The following is a 21,293-nucleotide window of genomic DNA, read 5'->3' as shown; positions in this document are numbered from 1 at the left end:
GGAGTTGCTATTGTTATAGTAATGAAAGTGTTTAGTTCCAATTGAATACATTTCTATACTTTATTGTCAAACTGTAATTTCGTATTCGGTTAAAGTGTAAAATTATTACGCACACATGGAATAATCGTGCTTTTCCAACAACTATGTACGTTCTACAGAATTTTTTTTTCAAAGTGTGAATGTTTTTTACCTGTAGTACCTTTAGTACCTGATTTTTTTTAAATACACACGTATTACCGACAAATTCTCGTTTTCTCATTCGATTATTTTGTTCCTTGAGAAACGTGACTTATATCCATCAATTTCAGTTAAAACTATCTACCCGCGCTTTCGTTTTCACATCTGTTAAATTACATTTGACCACCTTCCCTGGTTTGGAATTTAACATATAAATAATAATTATAAGTATTTTTCAGTTAAAAATCAATCAAATAGAAATCAATTCAAAAATAAATTTAAATTATACGGGGATATAAACCTGAAAATTCAAATGTCCGGGGAAGAAGTAAGAAAAAGATAAATAACTGTAGCAATGCCATTTTTTTCCTATTCAAAAATATTTTTCCCTACAAACAATTAAACTTTTTGACCTAAAAACTGCTTTAAAACGTAAAAGTTTGTAATCTTTTTTACTTCTAAAATAGTGTAAAATAACCCCCATAAATTAGCGCACTTTACCCCCGGACAATCTGTTTATTGTTGTTCTCTCCGAATGTATTCAGTAATTTTAAAGATTAAAAATTGATTTAAAACCCTACATTAATCAAATTAAAAAACCCTCAACATTTTCCAGCAGGGAAAAATGGCAAACTTGAAAAAGTAAACTAGTATTGTTTACTTACTGAAAAGCGTGAATGAAAGCTGAAGAAGTTGGTAGGTACTTAATAATTTGGTTGAATATTATTCGAATCCTAAAATTAAAATATTACAACTCATTGTGAGCGCGCTGATTTACCAGGCGGGTGCAAGATAGCCAAATTCCAATAGAAAAAGGCATACGAATTGGAAGAAGAAGCACTAATAATTATGGAATAATGATTACTTTGAAAATTGGGAGTCCTTTTTAACAGGGTTTTTAGTGATTATTCAGAGTTATAACTACTCTCAGTGCGTAAAACATTGCTTAAAATAGCTTTAGCCTTGTTTGGTGACCAGATCTGAAAAGCCAGGTTCTTCCTAACCATCCTTTTCCATATCTCATTTTTTCTCCCCCAAAACATACCCTAATAATTATAATTGGGAATGGCACAGTTTCACAACCCCGGACAGTTTGGAATGTGCGGTATTCAAAAATATGATATTATGTGTGCAAGATAGAAATTCGATAGGTTGCGTAAATAAAAAACAATCTAAAATCAAATAAACGCCCTAAAACACATTTTTATCGGTATAGCTCATAAGTGAAACAGCTGCGCGACCTTTTTCATACAAAACTTAAATTTGGATTTGAGGTCAAAATTCTTGAACAAACAGAATCAAAAGGTGTTGCAAATATCTACTACAAATATATGCTAATTTATTTATTTTTCTTCTAATTATAAAATAAAATAGATAAAAAAAATTCCATGCAGTAACGTCCATGTTTGATCAAAAAAATATTTATTCAGTTGTTTTGGCCTCAAATCAAAATTTAAGTTTTGTAAGAAATAGGTTGCTCAACCGTACCTCTGCGCGTAGAAGAAATGAAATACATTTTAATAACATTTAGGGACAATTAAAAATCGAAAACCCAAGTGAAGCGTTTAGAAAGTGGCCTTTAAAATAATAAGATGATGGTAATCATAATCAGTAAATTAATTATTGCAGTATGTTGAATTCAGGTGGTGAATAGATGCAGGCAAAGGTATCGCCGTCATTGGAACACGTATTAGTAAGGTAGATCGCCGTCAATTTCACTTGCGCAAGAATACCGGTAAGTTTAGTGTTGCCGTATGGGTGGTGTTGTGCCAGATTCGCTTGCATAATGCGATATGCCTTAACAATAAATAAATGTGCCTTGTTTATGTCGTGGATTATATAACTCTACACTGTTGGATGCGCCACATTTACCACATATGAAATTTCACTAGAAAACGTATGAATCGTCCCATTCTTAAGAATTTTATATAGTAATACATTATATTTTAGATCTCTATGTGTAAGACAAGCACATATATGTAGACAATGTAATATAATGTGATTGCTTGCAAAGGTAAGCGTGATTAACATCAAATGAAGAATTTTAGCTCAATTATAAAGGTAAAAAAAGGTGAAATTGAGTAATAAAGCTTTTTCTTTGCAGTTATTTTTGTTTCCAGTAAACATCGCCTTTAGTTCTTCGATCATTGGTTCCTTGCGGTAGTCGAAGCCGAGGCTGTTGGTTAACCACGAAAGGAGGTCAGTATTTTGGCAATCGGCCTTTTTAATGCATATTACGATGATGACACGATGACAGGTTCAAAATACTGGATTCAGTTCATCGGCGCGGTGTCAATTTGTCAAATGATAAGATAATGTATACAAAGGTACAATCTATAATAATATTTTTTACTATTTACGGATTATGTCAGTTGAAATAGCTAACCAATCATGCATTTGAAAATTCGATATGCTTGTGTGAAATGGCTTGGATAGGTGATATCAGTTTTAAATATAAATCATAAGTGAATTACTGAATCGTGTAAATACTATTATTTAGCAGCGGTTTCAAACAATTAATTATCCCTGAATGATAAAAAATGCTATAACTTCATCCTATATTGGAAAAAATAAAATCTAAAACAACAACAACAATAGCATTTCGAAAACATACAATTTTGGACGTCTTAAGGCGATGAACCACGTCGTTTTACATTTGAAATCGGTCCGCTATCAGTTATACTCCTTATGTAGATGACAATAAGGTTTAAATTCCCTGCCTAATACCAGCCGCCTGTATTAATTGAAGCATGAAAAAAACATCGCCAAAAAAAAGATTTATTTTATTTTGTGAAGTTCGGGCACAAATATTTAAAATATGTTCTAAAGAACTTCATTTGCCTCAATTTACAATAAAATCATTAACGAGAAATTTTGAACTTTAAAGCAGCCCCAAACTTTCATAGGCCTGATACTTTATAGGCCTGATTCTTATAAAAAGACTTGATCATTTCAAAAGCCAAGATGCGTTCTACTCGCAGTATTTAATTAAAACATTTTATAAATTTCTAAGCGATCAAATTTTCTAACCAAAACACACATTATTAACACTACTCCTCAATGCTTCACCTTGATTTGCGCAATTCGTAAGATCTCAAAATAGTATTTAATAGCCGTGTAATTTTGCAAATTATCGAACATGATTTTAAAACACCTTTTTGCATTTCAACAACGAAATTCAAGTTAGAAATGATTTATCACTTTTTTAGTCTATTAAGTCTATTATATCGGCTTTACCAAAACACCTAAAAAATGCCTGAATGTCACTTTACACTTGTAAATCCGTGCTATTATAAACAACATAGTGTACGACAGTTTTTTATTTGACGCAGGTAACTCGTGAGCACTTTAATTTTTTGTGACCATCAATGTTGAAACGATGCACACACACTTTTGATTTAAATTCTTTTATCTTGGTTTGACACGCTATTTACATATCGACATAATTACATAGAGCTATAATACACCAATGCAAAATTAGCATGAGCAATATATTGATGAACGAAATATTTCAAATCTTAAATAATTGAAATTCACTTTGTGGCGTCATTTTCAATTCAAATATAATAAATAACTGTGTATCTCCTCAGGCCTCTGCCATATTTTACAGAAGGACGGAATAAATGGAATATTTCTGAATGTATCCAAAAGCTAAAAACTGATTTAGAAAGGTGATAAAATATACTTTCGTATTTTATTATTATAAATAATAATCCAATTTTTCATGAATTAAATTTTTAAATGGGAACATTATTTTTTTAACGTTTTTTGCAAAAAAAATTACTGATAACGAAATTTATAAAAAAACACGTATTTTATTAAACAAATTTACTACAGATGTTATTGTCAATTCACTTTTTAACGTTTCATATAAAAGTAATTCATAAATAATTTACGATGTTACATATATTTTTTTAATTACGTTCAGAACCTTCGGTTTCATAAAGGTCCACATTTTATTTCTTCTGTGGCTAACTTCTAAAATTGAATATAAAGCGTGGTGTTTTCTCTTTCTAACTCCCTTTAGATCATATTTCTCAACGTGAAAGTAAGGGAGATACAACGATATCTTTGAGACCATATGACTTTTTCACAAAAGCTAACTAATTAACCTGAAGGGACCATAATTTAATCAAAAAGGATCGACATGTTTCAAAGCCAATGGTTTCTTCGTCAGGATAAACGCATACATTATATTATTGTATTGATTAAATACTGGTGTATACAAAGATATTAAATAAATGTTTCAACTTTTTTCTCGTGCAATAAATTAACTATGAATCATGATTATTAAGAATTTTAAAAGTCAAACGAATAATCTTGTGCTTTCAGATATGTAAGGTAGAGAATACTAAAAACGTACAATTGAAATTATTCGGTTGGATAACAAAGTGATCTAATATTACACTGATTTATTTTTAGGGTATTTTGTTGTGTTGTTCTACCTCCTTATTTAGCCAAGGTTTCATGACAGCATTACAGTGTCCATCATCAGGGCAGACGTGTAATACATTCTTTATACCCCAAAAATAAATCACTTTAATACTTTTGGTCGAACGAACTATATTACTTTTTTCCATTGAAATACGATAACGTTTCATGGAAAATTATAACTTTATCAATACCCACCTTACTAGTTCTAGGAAAAATTGTATGTTTTATTTACAATAATAATTGTTAATAATTAAAGTTTCATGTCACTTTATATGTATGAAGATAAATTATTTATTTATATATAAATATATATTATTGGTTTATTATAATGCAATATTTATTATTTGTAAAAAATCACGGGAATGTCTGAATTAATGACAATTCAGTTCCAATTTTGAAAATTACTTAAAGTGAAATCTAATTTGAGTTCATTGAACCATATTGAAGAGAGGACGCACACACAGCATTGTGATGGAATGCGATTACATATAACTACCACAAGACGGGCATTAGCCTAGTATGGTAGTTAAAAAAATGTCAAAAAATGTAACATGTAAACATTTATTAAATAAAAAATAAAAAAATATATATAAATATATTTTACGTCTTTAAAATTTATTATTGATAATTGATATGATATTGTCACTTCTACTTGTTACAGACATAACAATGTTTTGTTAGTCTTATCAGCCAGACATGAATAATTTCAGTGTTTGGTTTCAGTCTCATTATATTAATCAACTCAATAATAATTTACACAATATGTAAAGAGTTATCACTACAAAAATAATAAATTTTCTCATATTAATTCTAACGTGATGAAAATTCAGGTGTTTCTAGAGATCCAGGTTCAGATTCCAGGATGATTTTTCTGTCGTCAAATGATTTTACCGATCCTCGTCAAAATCAAACCAGGACGATCCCGAGGGCCTCGCAGACATTCTCTCTATGTACATCTCGTGGGTGATGATCTTCAGCATGACGACTTCCATGGTGCAGAGAGCGAATAGGAAGAGGAAGAATATCATCTTAGTCCCTCCATGCTGAGGAGAGTTAATTGAAAACTCACTCTCCTGTTCCACCCAGGCTTCTATGCTGCTCGTCGTAAGCTGCGAGAAGCTCTTCAACCAAGGCATCTTGATACGCAATTATTATATCACTGATTTGAAATATCCCACTGAATTCTGGTCATCTAATGTTTGTTTATTTTGATTCACGTGGTTAACAAACTTCCCGAGGCAACACAGTGCGGTGACCTATTAAAATCACTGTTATTTTCATAGTTTTCGTAGAACTTTTACTTCCTCGTTACAGCGCGATCATTTATTTTGTGCAGCCACTAGCAAATTGGTCGATCAGTTTCATAACAGTTTTTGGGTCAAATGTTGTAACGTCAAAAGGCTGTCGTTTTTTTTAACAGTATTTATGTTCAACAGCAATTATAATAAACACATAACAAGCACTTTTATCACAGGATCTATAGTCACAATGACAATATGTCAGATTTTGAAATGTGTTCGAATTTTCAGCTATTTGTTGCCAGAAGGATAACGAATGCTTTATTATTGAGGTAGGCACTCGGTGAGATAATATTTGTGTTTGTAGGTTCTTTAGTAGTATACCACGACGTAACGACTCTGGCGGGCAACTGAGCGCATTCGGTGCCTAAGACAACAAGCGTGGCGAGACGGTGCGGGTAGATTTCAAGGATTTCGAGTTTGCCTATGCATTATCGCGGGTCGCGGACACTCTCATCGCTGCGTTCAGGAAATGGATTTATTGCACTTTTATTGATTGGAAGCAGTCAATCGAGGTTATATGTGCATTTGAGGATTTCCACCTCGTTGATCTGGGTCAATTGATACAGAAGGGATTTTCAATGATTATTTCAAAAAGTCTAACTGATTGATTCTTAAAACTCTTTTAAAAACTGTCTTTATCTCTTGATAGAGGTACTGGAAAAGTTATTTTAGACATGCCCGGAAAAAAATTACTTAAAACTTAAAGTGATATAAAATATTGCTAATTTATTAAGAATTTCTTCAAATTATTCGTAATCTTGTTAAAAATGGGATTGCAGGTCTTTAACGAATGAATTGATAGGTTTCCTAGTAAACTTTCAGATGTCGGAACAAGTGTTCATAAAAATTATAATATTTTCGCATTTCATCATTTTATATTATCAGGACAAATGCAGGTGCATAAACAGGTGTTACGATTTATTGGGAATGTACTAAAAGTTTAACAAGAAACGGCCTGCAATCACGTTTTTAACCGGATTGTATTAATTCAGCAATACTTATTTTACTCCGTTTGAAAATAGATTTATAATTTTTTTCTGTAAATAGCCTTAAAAATATGAAATAAAAAGTTTTTGTTCAATTTTTTAAAATAAATTCCAATCCACCAAATTTATCCTGCAAGCAAACGCAGATAAAAGGGCACCCTTAAAAGTGTTTGAAAGTGAAAGCCTAGGAACTAGTTTAGAGAGGCAAGATTCATTTTTTAGAACTGAACGTGATTTTGTAACGTCACTAACTGGACTCCGATAGAACTAATGTTAAAGAGATAACAGGTATTTATTTACCATGAGACAGATATAAGTACAATTTCAGACACTCCAGTGATTTCTGTTGTTTTTTTACGTTTACCCCAAACAGAGTCATCTTTTTGGAGGGTATTTTTAAGGAAAGGAAGGATATGTAGTTCTGGGAAGGAAAACATTTATGAGGGTGAGTAGGAATCTGACGTATGAATCCACCCCTCCCACTGCGATGCAAGGCGATGATGGGTTGAGGCAGTCTGAATGAAGACATCCAAAAGCGTTGTTGGTCATCGATTCGAAATGCGAAATTTCAAATAATCAGCGATTACATTAATGTTACTCGAGTGAATATATTGTTTAATTCCACTGGACTCCCCCTTTACACGCTGGATAAAAGAAATAAATAAAAATATTTAAACCATAAGGCGATGCCATACGTAGTAATGCAAAATCATGTGTTTTTGGTTTGAAAATTTGGTCGCCTAGAAATGTTTCAGATGCTTTAATTAAATACTGCGAGTAGAATACATCTTGACCTTTGAAGTAATCGAGTATTTTTTAGATAAGTCTTTTTGTAAGCCCAGAAAAAAAGAATGTATAAGGACTATGAAAACTGCTTTAACGTTCAAAATCTCCTACTTACAAACCCATTTTCGGTTATGATTTTATTGTATAATGTGGCAAATTAAGTTATTTATAAAATGATAAAATATTAAATATTTATGCCTAAACATCCACAAAATAAAATAAAAGGCACTTTTTGGCCCTTTTTTTTCTTGCATAAATCAAAACAGGCGGATGGTGTTAAGCGGGACTTTAAACCTTATCGCCATCTTCGTAAGGGTTGTTATTGATAGCGGCTCAAATTAAAATATTACACGACGTAGTGCATCGCCTTAATATAAGTAAATACGAAATTGAACATAGGTACTTACTAGTTTGTAATTAGTATAGATATTATCATCGCTGTACAAACTGCGCCGGGCAAATATTCGTGAACTTTGATTTCATGCTTAGCAAAAAAAAAGTGAAGACCATCCGGTTTTTATAGAAGTTTGGGACACAAATGATTATTAATAAATGTTAATTGGCTGGCCAGGTATTACGCATTCAACACTAAACCTAATCGTACACACTCGTCTCTCTGATTTCGATTTAAAATGAGGCTACCCAATAAATTTATTAATTCTCTCAGAGCGGTGTTCTCTAACTGAATGCATTCACTTTATTTTTACATTTTGTTTTTATATTCCTGGTGTTACAAGAAAAATGCAGTAAAAAAATACAGTAAATAAAAAAAACTAAAGCCCTGCCGTCATATTGTAGATACAATAGTCATAAATAAAAAATAAAAATAAAAACAATAATTTAATAACTGAAAATATCAAAAGCCATTATTAAAACTAGAATTCTTACCTCCGACAAGTGCTTCCCTAGCACGCAATATTTGGGCTCAATTATGCAATGACACATACGAAATAGATATATGCGAAGCTTAATACCAAATCACTATTTTGATTAATCTTTATAACGATTTGGTGTACATTACGAAAAACCAAAAAATATGCTTTAGTTAAATTGAAGGTTTTCCTATCGCTTCGCTTGAGTAGAATACAAATAAATAAATAAATTACTCAATAAAAAATATAAATGCAAACTACTACACAAAATATTTTTTCAATAGAAATTTATGAACGCATAGAGGAAACAACTTTTAAAAAATACATTTTATAGCTAAAATTATTTGTGACAGTTTCACTTTGTTAACTTTTTTGCTTTCTTATAAGATTATTTATAAGATAAGTAAAAACCAGTTTTTTTGCTTGAAATCGAATGTTTCTAGACTCCGTTTGTCATCGATTTTAATGCCTATTACCTACGATTTAAGGTATACCAAGAATATACACATTTTTGGCTTGTAGCTTCCTCTTAATATGATTTTATCTACTTTACACAACTGGAAATTTATTGTGCTTCAAAAATCTCGCTTTGCGGTTAAATTTTGAAATCAAGATCAAGTTGATATTTTTGCGGGAAGCCATTGCTATCGTGTGCAGTATTCGGAGATGTAATCGAATTTGCGAAAGATAAAACAATGCAAAAACAGGTAAACGAATTCATTATGCAATCGCTCTGGTTTACTTATAAAGAAATATCAACAATATAGTATTGTCTTGTGGGTGATGACGATATAAAGTAACAAGTTATTGGCTTGGTCTCTAAAAATTGAGATAAGTATTATATTCTGTCAAACAATATTTCTACATCTTTTGTTGAAAATTTATACCAAGCAGTACATTTGACCTTGAGATAATTTTCTCACGATAACGGCACTACAGAAAAAAATACAATTATTTTATTTACCAGCGCAAACACGGAAAAATTCATGGGATATTATAATTGTAGGATTTGTGAATCTGAAAGCATTTTTTATTAAAAAAATATTTGCATAAGAAAAAAATCACCTTTGAACTAAAGTTTACTAGCGTAAACTTGAAAACTGACGATATCTGTCAAACATTTAAACAAAAAACATACACATTTCAAATAAAGAAATTAAATTAATAAAATATTTTAGGTACATAATTTATCGCTTTTCAGATATGATTTAATACTTGTCAATTCCAATTTTGAAAATTAAAAGTTTATTAAGCTTGAATCATTTTGTGCATTACGCAGGAAAACGTAGGAATATTACAAATCACTCATGCACCGACACCCGAAAGTGGTATGTGTAATAATACTTTTAATCAATAGTCAATTTTAAAAATACCTAATGGATAATTATATGTACATATTTGATTATACTTAAAATTATTATCTTTGTTTCGTGGTATGCGTCATTACGACTAACAAATTGTAAAGTAAACATAATTGCGTGAGTATGAACTTAAGAGGAAGCTAAAAGCCAAAAATGTGTATATTATTGGTATACCTTATATTGCAGGTAATAGGCTTTAAAATTGCTTGACAAACGGAGTCTAGAAACGTTCGATTTCAAGCACAAAAGTTAATCAAGTGAAACAGTCACAGATAATTTTAGCTATGATACTGTATTTTTAAGTTGTTTCCTTTACGCGTTCATACATTTCTATTGGAAAAATATTTTTTTAGTATGTTCCATTTATATTATTTATTGAGTAATCTATTTTTTTTATTTGTATTCTACTCAAGCGAAACGATAGGAAAACCATCAATTTACCTAAAGCATATTTTTTGGAATTCGTAATGTACACCAATTGGTTATAAAGATTAATCAAGTTAGTGATTTGGCATTAAGCTTCGGCTTAATGATGTAAAACTGATTTTTCTACTGTGAACCAACGTGATTTTACGAACTTCAATATTCACCAGTGCGTGAATTTAAATGCACCGGTCATAATCACACAGTATCATTACCCATCGAATAAAATACATGTTTTTAGATTTCATATAAGCAGAAAATTTGTATGACAATACAGAAAAAAATGGATGGTGAACTATTGCTTCATGAAATTTGTGCAGTCTTATCGATATCGACCATAAAGACGAGGATTCGGACGAAGAAAAATTCAACCAGTAAAAAATATAATTTTTTACTATAATACATCTATTTTCATTTTTTAACCTAGTTGTGCGATCTCTTGTCCGCAAGTTTAAAGTTTTTTTAGTTTGTCTTTTAAAACTTTGACTTAAGGCGATGCCATACGTAGTAATGCAAAATCATGTGTTTTTGGTTTGAAAATTCGGTCGCCTAGAAATGTTTGAGATACTTTAATTAAATACTGCGAGTAGAATACATCTTGGCCTTTAAAATTATTTAGTATTTTTTAGATAAGTCTTTTTATAAGCCCAGAAAAAAATAATGTATAAGTCCTATGAAAACTGCTTTAAAGTTCAAAATCTCCTACTTACGAACCCATTTTCGGTTATGATTTTATTGTATAATGTGGCAAATTAAGTTATTTATAAAATGATCGAAAAAAATAAATATTTATGCATGAACATCCACAAAATAAAATAAAAGGCATTTTTTGGCAACGTTTTTTTCTTGCATAAATTAAAACTTAATTTAAACCTTATCGCCATCTACGTAAGGGTTGTTATTGATGGCGGCTCAATTTAAAATATTACACGACGTAGCGCATCGCCTTAACTGAAATTAAATGTCAACCAATTTCAGAGGAACGTTAGTGTGCCAGTGTGTGTATGCGTGTTTGTCACCAGAATACATTGTCATCGACAACGAGTATATCTGTCGAGTTTCAGCTCAAGCGGATATCGGGAAGTGGGTTAGTTACCACTTCCAAGATTTGCATTCATTCCAGAAAACAAAAGTGAAATTCAAATAGATGTATTTAAAATAAAAAAAACCAATAATAAACCATTTTCATACTTAAATATATTTTTTTTGTATTCATCAAATATGTTGCATAATTTATTACTTTTATTGCATCCATTAAATATTTCTGTCTCAAAACAGGTTTACGAAGGGGTTGTTTTATTTGCAGTAATTTAAATAGTGGAAGCAGGTGTTAATTGTCCACTTTCTATATCGTGCCTTGTTTACTGTTTATGTATGTAAAGTAGGTAGGTAGGCAGTGGCGTTGTTCACTGTATGTTGACCAACAACTCACAGTTACGCTACAGTTGCGACATATTACGACATGATGTTACCTGATGATTATTAACTGTCTGCCAGGGCCGAACTGAGGATTATATTATGATTTATAAAATTAATATTTATTTATTTCAAAATTAGAAAAAAATATACCAAATTTAAATTATACTTAAGATCCGGCATTCCGAATTTCTTCTGATTTATAACATACTTACCTTGAACACTTTAAGTTTTTAAACTTTGAAAAAAAATAATGTTTTTTGGAGATTGTTGAGTTTAAAAGATATACAATTAACACGATATAAAAAAATAAAAAAGTATGCGCCGAAATTAACAAATGAACACATCTGGTTCTGTTATTTAACATGTTCTAGGTATGAAAAAATCGCAACGATGATTTAAATGCTACTTCCGTCGAGAGATTTTTGATCTATTTTAAATACTGCTAAATATTTTCGCTTACGCCTATTAATTGTATATATTTTTTTCAACGTTAGCGCGCTCCCTCTAACACTCGTATTTACATATCTCGCTTTCAACCATCTTTGAACGCTTACTACGGGGCCTTCACATATCTCTTTCCTATAAAAAACAATGAATATTGGACTTTAAACACATACCTTTAATTTTACACGTAATGAATAGTGGAAAAGACATCGAAAAGGAAGCGAGACAAAACAATATCTGATATCCTACTTGTAGATACGTTATGAGAAATTTCACTAGTGATGTGTTTTGTCAAAACAAATATTCCTTTACGCAATTCTTATACACTTGGGGTATTTCGCCACTCTCTTGATATCTCTCAAAAGCACTATTCATGGGACATATTTTTGATTTATATAGTTAAGGTTTCCTATTCGGTACGAATATTGACTATTTATATATATCGGATATGTTAGCGGTGTTTTAAAATAGTTTATTATCGGCACGTTATAGAATGACACACTCTAAGTATGGTCCTGGTGATAGAACGCCTTTCAGAATCGTTACATGGTTTTAAGTCTTGTTTAGTGGTCAGATCTGGATTGATTTCCAACCTTCCTCGTCTCATCTCTTTATCTCTCTTTTATTTATCTATCACTTGACCCGGAAAATCGGAGATGCCATAATCCCAACGGCTCCTTGGGATTCTTGTACATTTGAAAAACAAAATTATTTTTTAGGTAGGAGATATTTATTTAACTTGTTCAGTTTTTTTCCTGAAGATCTGAATGATGTTTTATTTCCCTGTGGAGAATCCAACATTGAGTGAGCAATACCCAGAGATGTGCTTTATTTCAAATAAATCCATTTCAAATGGAAATGCAAAATGCAAAATGGGTATTTTCCATTTTGCATTTTAAATGCTTTTCTAAAAACCATTTTGCATTTTAAATGCTTTTCTCAATGCATTTTCCATTTGAAATGCTTTTTTGCAACATTCTTCCTACTTTCTCCACTCATCTTTTTTTCATAAGCCCCAAATATCAGTCAGTCCTCAACCTCGCTATGAGAGATAATTTACATTTGTTAAGTTTTCTCCCTGGTAGGAGCCCTGGCAATTGAGTGATACCATTACAAAAAATACTGATTCAAATACTGAACATGGCCATGACGCTGTAATATTAAATGTTAGATAGCAGTTTCTATGTTTTTACGTTGGCAACATTAGTCCCGCGCAAATTTTTTGTGGTTTCATAATCTGTAGTCGTGGTGTTTTTGGATTTACCATCATGTAATATATTTGTTCTACATTGATGTCCATTATTAAATGACAAAATTGTTTAATAATTCCATAATTATTTTAATTGTTTGACCTGAGAAACCATTTTGCATTTTCAATGCATTTTGAAAATAGGTATTTTGCATTTTGCATTTGAAATGCTTTTCTAAAAACCATTTTGCATTTTGCATTTTCAAATGGAAAAGTTTTGACCCATTTCCATTTTGGATTTCAAATGGTTTTGGGTACCCATTTTGCACATCTCTGGCAATCCCCACATAAAAAAATGGCATACCATCACTTGTAAGTAGGTACAAGTGCGAAATACAATGGAACAGGTATTTGGAATAAGTATTTATTCTCACTTGTACCAGTTGTTCCAAGTATCATGACGAGCTAGTACAACTCACATCTAGAAGAAGCCCTGTTACACCCCTGGATACCATCATAATTTCTCGGGAGTTATTTCTATGAATCTACATCTCACGATATTCTATGTTTTTAATGTGAGAAAATGATTTTAATGATTTTGGATTGAATCACCGATATAATATTGAATTTGCATGCCTTCCTTGAAAGAATTGAGTTTTTATACGAACAAAACTATTTATTCATATTAATATTACGTATGTTTGGGTGGAAAAAATATATCATAACTTGCAGAAGGTGAATTTTGTCCGTACAAAAACGCAATAGTTTCAAGAAAGGCATACAATCACAATATTTTATCGGTGATTCAATCCTATTTTGTATTTGTATGCCTTTCTTGAAAATATTTGTTTTTTCTACGTACAAAACCATTTATTCATATTCATATTACGTATGTACGAACGTAAACAAATAATTCGTCATAATTTGCAAAATGTGTATTTTCATAAAATAATTGAATTTACGCCATCTATGAACGCGTAGATTACAACGCATTTTTATCGTTTCACAAAATATCGCAAGATGGCATTATCATTAAACTAGTAATAGAGGGCCTAAGCACATACTTAGCACCCATTGCATAATAATGATAAACAATAATTATAATTTCTTTAGATGTACGTTGCGCGTAGATGCCATTTAAAAATCGATTAAATTAATATTAAGTGCTTACTTATACCAAATTACTATTTATTTTATACAATCTTGAGCATCGGCGGAAATTAAAACTCACACACGTACGAATACGAAAGTGTTGCGAAAAGGAAATGTTTTCCTTATGCAAATATCTCACTATTATTCATTGGTTGAATATTTTGGTCTCGTTCCTAACGGAACTCTCGATTTATTAAGTATTATTGTAATGATATGGGAAAGCAAGTGAGTACATTGACATCACGTTTAAGAAATATTATGTAAATGTATGGAACTACTATGTACGGGATAACAAACTCTATTGACTGGAAAAATAGTTTTGATTTTTTCGTGCATCAAGTCGTGTCATAGAAAATAATGTGGAGTAGGTTAATTAACAAACTAATAATTACGCTATGATTACTTCGTAGAGAGGATGATCTCTGTATACGTGCACAATACTTGATTCATTCACATTCATATAACGTATCATACAGGGTGTAGCGGCACGTACCCGACAAACTTTAACCAGCTATTCCTTAGCATATTTGGAGAAAAAAATCTTATGTGCACTTTGCTGTCCGGTAACGTTTTTTTTTAATAAAAAAAATATTATTCATATTTTCACCACATGTCACCCACTGTTTTACCCTTTGACAAAGTTTGAAAACCCATCTGGCAAATATTTTATTCGAATTCCGTTGAATAATGCACGTGTGTACCTATATTGGCGCACGTTTACAGTCACAACGAAATAGCACGGCACCATTCGTTTCATTTTTAACTATTATTATTTAGTGTGTGCGAAAGAGCGAATACGCTTTTTGACATACTTGCTTATAACAGCTGTTGAACACGAAACGCAATGCCAATGACAGTGATGTAGTGTGGAAATTTTAAATTTTTTTGTTTTTAATTGAAAAAAAACATGCTACCGGACAGCAAAGTGCCCATAACATTTTTTACTCCAAATGTGCTAAGGAATAGCTGGTTAAAGTTTGTCGGGTTAGTGCCGATACACCCTGTATAATCAGAGATGTGCAAAATGGGTACCCAAAACCATTTGAAATGCAAAATGGAAATGGGTCAAAACTTTTCCATTTGAAAATGCAAAATGCAAACTGGGTTTTAGGAAAGCATTTAAAATGCAAAATGCAAAATGGTTTTTAGAAAAGCATTTAAAATGCAAAATGGAAAATACCCATTTTGCATTTTGCATTTCCATTTGAAATGGATTTATTTGAAATAAAGCACATCTCTGCATATAATACATTCTCTTTTTTATTCCGACTCCTGACATAATCGGACTCAGTACCTACATGGCTGAAAATAATTGATAATCTTTCTGTAGCACCCTCGACTTCTTCCATCCACTGGAATAACATATAATATTTTTCCCTATTTTTTATACATTCTTTGTGGTCGAGGGGTAAAGCTCTAGATCAGTGCTCCGCAACCTTTTCTCACCTAAGACACACTAAAATTCTTCCTGGAATTCCGCGGCACACCAAAAGCTAAAATATATAGGTATTAAATTGATACACAATTTTTTTGTTTTGTTATTTGAAAAGTATACATACATATAACTATAACATATTTATTAATTATTATAAAATAATAATAAATTAATGTGATACCTGCGCATTTCAATGAACACAAAAGTTTTATATTCGGCTCGATTTTTGACAACACGACTTTTAAGCATCACCGCTTATCATTTTTAATTAATACAAACGTTGAAAAACTTTGTTCACTTAAATATGTCGTTGAAAATGGAAGTCGTGCTAAGATTGCTGTGTTGAAAATGAGAGGATATTCGTATAGGATAATGTAAATCCAGAAAACATCTAATGGAACATTGGAGAAGTGAAGTTTTAAAGTCATATCATTATATAATTTTTTAAATTCCTCTCGAATTATATAGAGGCAGTGCTTCCGTAAAATTTATTGCATTGGTTGCAAAAGGATTTCGAATCCAATCTTATTGTTCCGTAATAATGGAACAAAAATACAGATCAAATTTGTGCTGAACAATACTTAAATGTTGTTGGGCCAGATCCACAATTAATTGCTTGTTTTCAATAATTGTACTATGGTTGGTCCTTTGGTTTAAGTTCATTCAAATGCTCAAATATATCAGCCATGTATGCAAGTTAAATCAATCAGTAATCATCATTGAGGCGCTGATAAAGTTCGTGCATATTTTGATTTAAAATAAACTCACGCACCTCATGACGAAGCTCAAACAATCTAGCCAAAAATTTGCCTCGGGATAGCCAACGATTTTCAGTATAGGGATTCATATTCGTCTCCCATTTCAGCACAGAATATTCCAAAGATTCTATACTACATTTTGAAAAAGAGACAATATTATGAAAAATAATTTGTCATTGTGTATTAAATACATAATGAAATATTGTAAAATGTCAAATGCATTGAATTTGACCGCGGCACACCTGTAACCAGCTTACGGCACACCGGTTGGGGAGCACTGCTCTAGACTACGAATCCTAAGGTCACTGGTTTAAATCCCGGAGTGCGCAAGTAATATAATTAATTTGTGTTGTTTCACAATGACACATTCAAAAATAATATATTATAGTAATATTAAATAAACAGAGCGACTCAACTGCTTAACGATTCTGCATTAGCCATCGACATTTTCAATGTCACCTACAGACAATTCAGTAACTATCTTTTAACACATGTCACAAAATAGTAAAACTGCCTCTGTTAACTTTTTAATTTGTAATCTTCTCCATGATATATTGGTGTATAACCGTTTTATGGAGAAAATGAAAAAATAAATAAATAAATTGTGGCTAGTTCCATAGTGGAAGATACTATCAATATCTCCCGCTCCTTGGTGAAAGACCATCATTCAGAAGTGAATAGTGTCACTTGAAGAGGCTTTAGTCGTGTTTAGTGACTAAATCTGAATAGCCAGATACTTCCAGGTCTCCATACCCTCCTCCTGCCGACTGCCTTCAGCCTCACCCAATTGAGGATGCCATATCCTCACTGGCTCCAAACGGTTGGGAGCTGTTGTGACTCTTGTGGGGTATTCACAAATTATTTATTTATTTTAAAATTGAAATTTCCTTATTGACCCCGACAAATTTTCGCATAATTTGCATAGCAGCTATCTTACTAGAACTAGGCTATCTAACAAAATTCATGGATGCGGAAAAAATGTCAAGTTCATCAAAGTGTCGTCACCAAAGTATGACATCATGTATTATTTAAGGAAAATTCATATGAATCTTTTGAAACGTTTTTTTATGAATAGTTGGCGACAAACAAAATAATTCATCAACTACACAAAATAATTCATCAACTACACAAAGGCCATTATGTGGTTTTGAATGATTCGATAAATACTACTCAAAATTCAACCCCTGTCTTCGGGCAAACGACAAAGCAACCTGTTACCTGTTACCTGTTACCTTTTGGCAGTTAGCTAACCATGTAGCTCACCTGTTGTTTAGAATTAGGGGACTCGAGTCTCTAATGAATACTGAATTTGTATGTACGAGGTAGGAACATGTCATGTCAATCGTAAAACATCGAACATTTATTCTTTAATAAGCAGGCAGCATTCTGCTGATGGGCTTATTTCTGTTTTCACAATAAGTTTAACCGTCATTAAATTGTTTTGAATTTTAGATAAGTAAATCTTGTCTTCTCTCCAAATAAGAATCCAATCGATTTATATTAGTAGCATCGATGACAGTTTGTTCCATGCATCCACTACTCTCTATTTGCAAGTAAGTGTTTCCTAGGATTGGATGCAAAGGGGGTTTTATTAAAAAAAATTATGTCCGCAGTGATTTGTATTTTGGTTGGTTCTGATTTCTTGGATGCCAGGGCAGCTACAATGTTCAGATAAAATAACTACAAAGTCTCAATCAAGTCACCCCTTTCTCTAGTAATCTTAGTTCCTTGAGTCTATCTTCATATTGCCGGGCTTTCAAAGCACTTGGTATTTTTGTGAATCGTCTCTGTTCTTTCTCTCTATTAGATTTATATATATTTTTTCTTGAGTTTCAGTCACTTGACGCATTAAAGCTTCACGTCTAGAGTTTGTTGAAATTACAAAGAGGGTCTTTTCTCTTGCAATAGTATTTTTATCAACTTAAATAACAAATACATTACGAGAAGTTCTTTCTCATACGTGGTTTTGTTTAAGGTTAATCATAACGGAATTATAACCATTAACATAGACAATCAAAATATTGAAGATATAGAAAAAACTAAATAATTGAGAATCATAACCGATAGCAAAGTAAAACTTAACACTTACTTGGAAATTTTGATTACAAAAGGGGAAATTAGACCATAGAACAAGTAAATTGGTCTACAACACTACTGTAGCATCCCACATGCACTACTGCACAAGTGTCACTTTTTTGAGCAATAAAACGCAAGTTAAAATGTATTGAAATCATTCAGAACAGAGGCACACCTCTGCATAACTCTGACCTCATAAGGTCTGTATTGTGATGTAGCAGATATACTAGGATAAAAAATGCAACGCCAAATCAATATTCTAAGTGTGTGGCAACGTTTGGTGTATAATACCCTAGTATTTATATACAAGTTAAAAAATAAAATCTTACCAGATTATATGTTAAAAAGTGTTAGAATAAATAGTACAGTTCATGGAGTTTTTCGTACATTCCTACGAGAAGCTGCAACGATTTTAGGCTTACTAAGACAAATTTATCGGCAACACAAAAAAAATTATTACAAAGGTTTCAAAATGTTCAAAGAAACACCCTTTAAATGGTCTTGCAGTTTTTCGTGGGTCATGTCTCAATGTTGTGAAGTCCAAATATTAGTACGCAGGTAATAAAATATTTTTATAGTAGTTTTAGAATAGATGTACATTAGATATAAAATGTTAAATTTTATAACCTCATAAAATATACTTAAAAATGACGTGATGAATGTTTGAAAACATTTTTTAACCATATTTTATCAAATTGTTTTAATGGTGTTCGATATGATGAAACGTCAGTTACATGCCAATTTCTTTGTGATATACGCTAAAAGAAAGCAACGAAGAGGGCGCAATGAAAAACCAAACATTGTTCAAAAGCAATGAGGTATTGTACAGGTGTCCAGTAAGCTGTGGATCAAACGAAGCGGGGTAATAGAGGAGGTTATTGGCAATCAAAAGACCGAAAAGTTTATAGTTTGACCGCCACGACCATATGTCTTGTCATTTTGATTGCAAATAACCTTCCCTTTTAATTATAAAAAATGTCGACCATCTCCTGGCATGTAAAAACTTTAAACTTAAAAAGTTCGAGTAAAATGGTCGGTGGCCGAGTTGACATCGCGCTTGGGTCCCACTCAGGCGCAGTGGGTTCAATTCCTCGGCTGGATAAGTCCTCCATCACAACACAAGCAACATTTTCAGCTTACTGTGGTGGTAGTAGAAGATTTTCAAATATTGTCAGGTTATTCGTAACCCGGAAATGTTTTTCTTTCATTTAAAAAAAAAATAAAAACAAAAAAGTCTTCAATTTAGCTTTTCAGAAAAGGTCAAAGTAAATAAAACGTTTTTGGATACGAAGTGTTTTGCGTTTTTGCTGAACCTGACAAAAGGTTCAGCGAAAACGCAATTGAGTCGTCGACTTGCAAAACCGATCTGGAATTTTTCGGTTCCTATCCAAATTATTTTGCTTTGATCTAGTTAATAAAGTTATCAGAAACCCAATAAATATTATGCCTCAATGGAAACAACGATATTCTTCTACCACAAGTTTGTGTATGGTACCGCATTTTGCTCCAACTGAACAGGTCGTTATGCCATTGCCAGTCATAGGATTTTAGAGGTATTATGAAATCGTTTAGTATTCTGCACCCGTCTCCGATGATTCAACAAATTATTGCCTATGAATCTGTTGTACAATATTTATAATATATATTGACTGTATGGCTGGGTGTCCGTTTGCCAGTTTTGTCCGTCCATTTGTCCGTTTTGTCGGAAGTCGGGACATGCATTTCTAAACAAAGAGCAGTTTCCTGTTTGAGGATAGAGTGTATTGGGTCATTGAAGGTCAGAACGTGATAAATTTTCCATATTTTTAAAGAAATCTATCGCTGTCTTTTACCAAATTTATTTATTGCAACTGAATGAAGCAAAGCAATGAATTGGTAACAATTTCATCTATTTTGTAGTAATGCTATGTAACTCTTACTTAAATTTTCCGATAAGTCACTTTGCTAATTAAATGTATTTTGTAATTATGGGTTTTGTACAATTTACCACATTCAGGTCTTACTTACATGGCGTGGATGTACATTGTTTGCACTATGAGGACACGCACAATTAAACCGAAATTCCGTACAATAAATCTGTCTAACAAAAGTAAGATAATAACCACTGTTCATATCAAGGAGCGTTCAATCTCGAACCGCGAGTAAACGCAAATATTTTTAGCTCTCTACTTATCTCTATCTTAAATTATGGAGATTTGAAATATCAGATTTTTTGTGAAAAAAACCCCATGTTTTTAAATGGTCAATACGAACAAAATTTTATTGGAACTTGGACGAAGCTGGTTATTGGCAAGTTATATATAGTGCTACGCGCATGCATTTTTTTTACCATTTCAGACTTACACAGGTACGTCCTAATAAAAAATCAACTAATTAATGCCGAAGGATACGATTATGACCATATTCCCATGACCTCCCTAAATTCTTGTGCCTACCCATCCGCGCTGTCCAGTGCCCAGTGCCCAGTGGATTGGTTCAAT

The 21,293-nt window shown here is 32.0% G+C and overlaps 2 protein-coding genes across 2 annotated transcripts in view; both read right to left on the bottom strand.

Annotated features, from left to right (window-relative positions):
• LOC149425201 (uncharacterized) overlaps positions 1–21,293 on the bottom strand; it is a 138,137-nt gene that overhangs the window by 103,803 nt on the left and 13,041 nt on the right. The window lies entirely within an intron of this gene.
• LOC149425202 (uncharacterized) lies at positions 5,208–6,251 on the bottom strand. Its single transcript, XM_089649979.1, has one exon. The coding sequence runs from the start codon at positions 5,745–5,747 to the stop codon at positions 5,499–5,501; it is 249 nt and encodes an 82-aa protein (XP_089506105.1). The 5' UTR covers positions 5,748–6,251; the 3' UTR covers positions 5,208–5,498.

This window comes from Hesperophylax consimilis, chromosome 3 (genome assembly GCF_061612785.1).
Source record: "Hesperophylax consimilis isolate HC1 chromosome 3, BYU_Hcon_1.0, whole genome shotgun sequence".
Lineage (NCBI taxonomy): Eukaryota > Metazoa > Arthropoda > Insecta > Trichoptera > Limnephilidae > Hesperophylax > Hesperophylax consimilis.
Note: the sequence above shows the minus strand (reverse complement) of the source record. Positions and strands in the feature narration are given on the sequence as shown.

Bases quoted from the DNA above. Each gene is read 5' to 3' on its own strand.
- LOC149425202 (XM_089649979.1), bottom strand. From the start codon at position 5,747: ATGCCTTGGTTGAAGAGCTTCTCGCAGCTTACGACGAGCAGCATAGAA.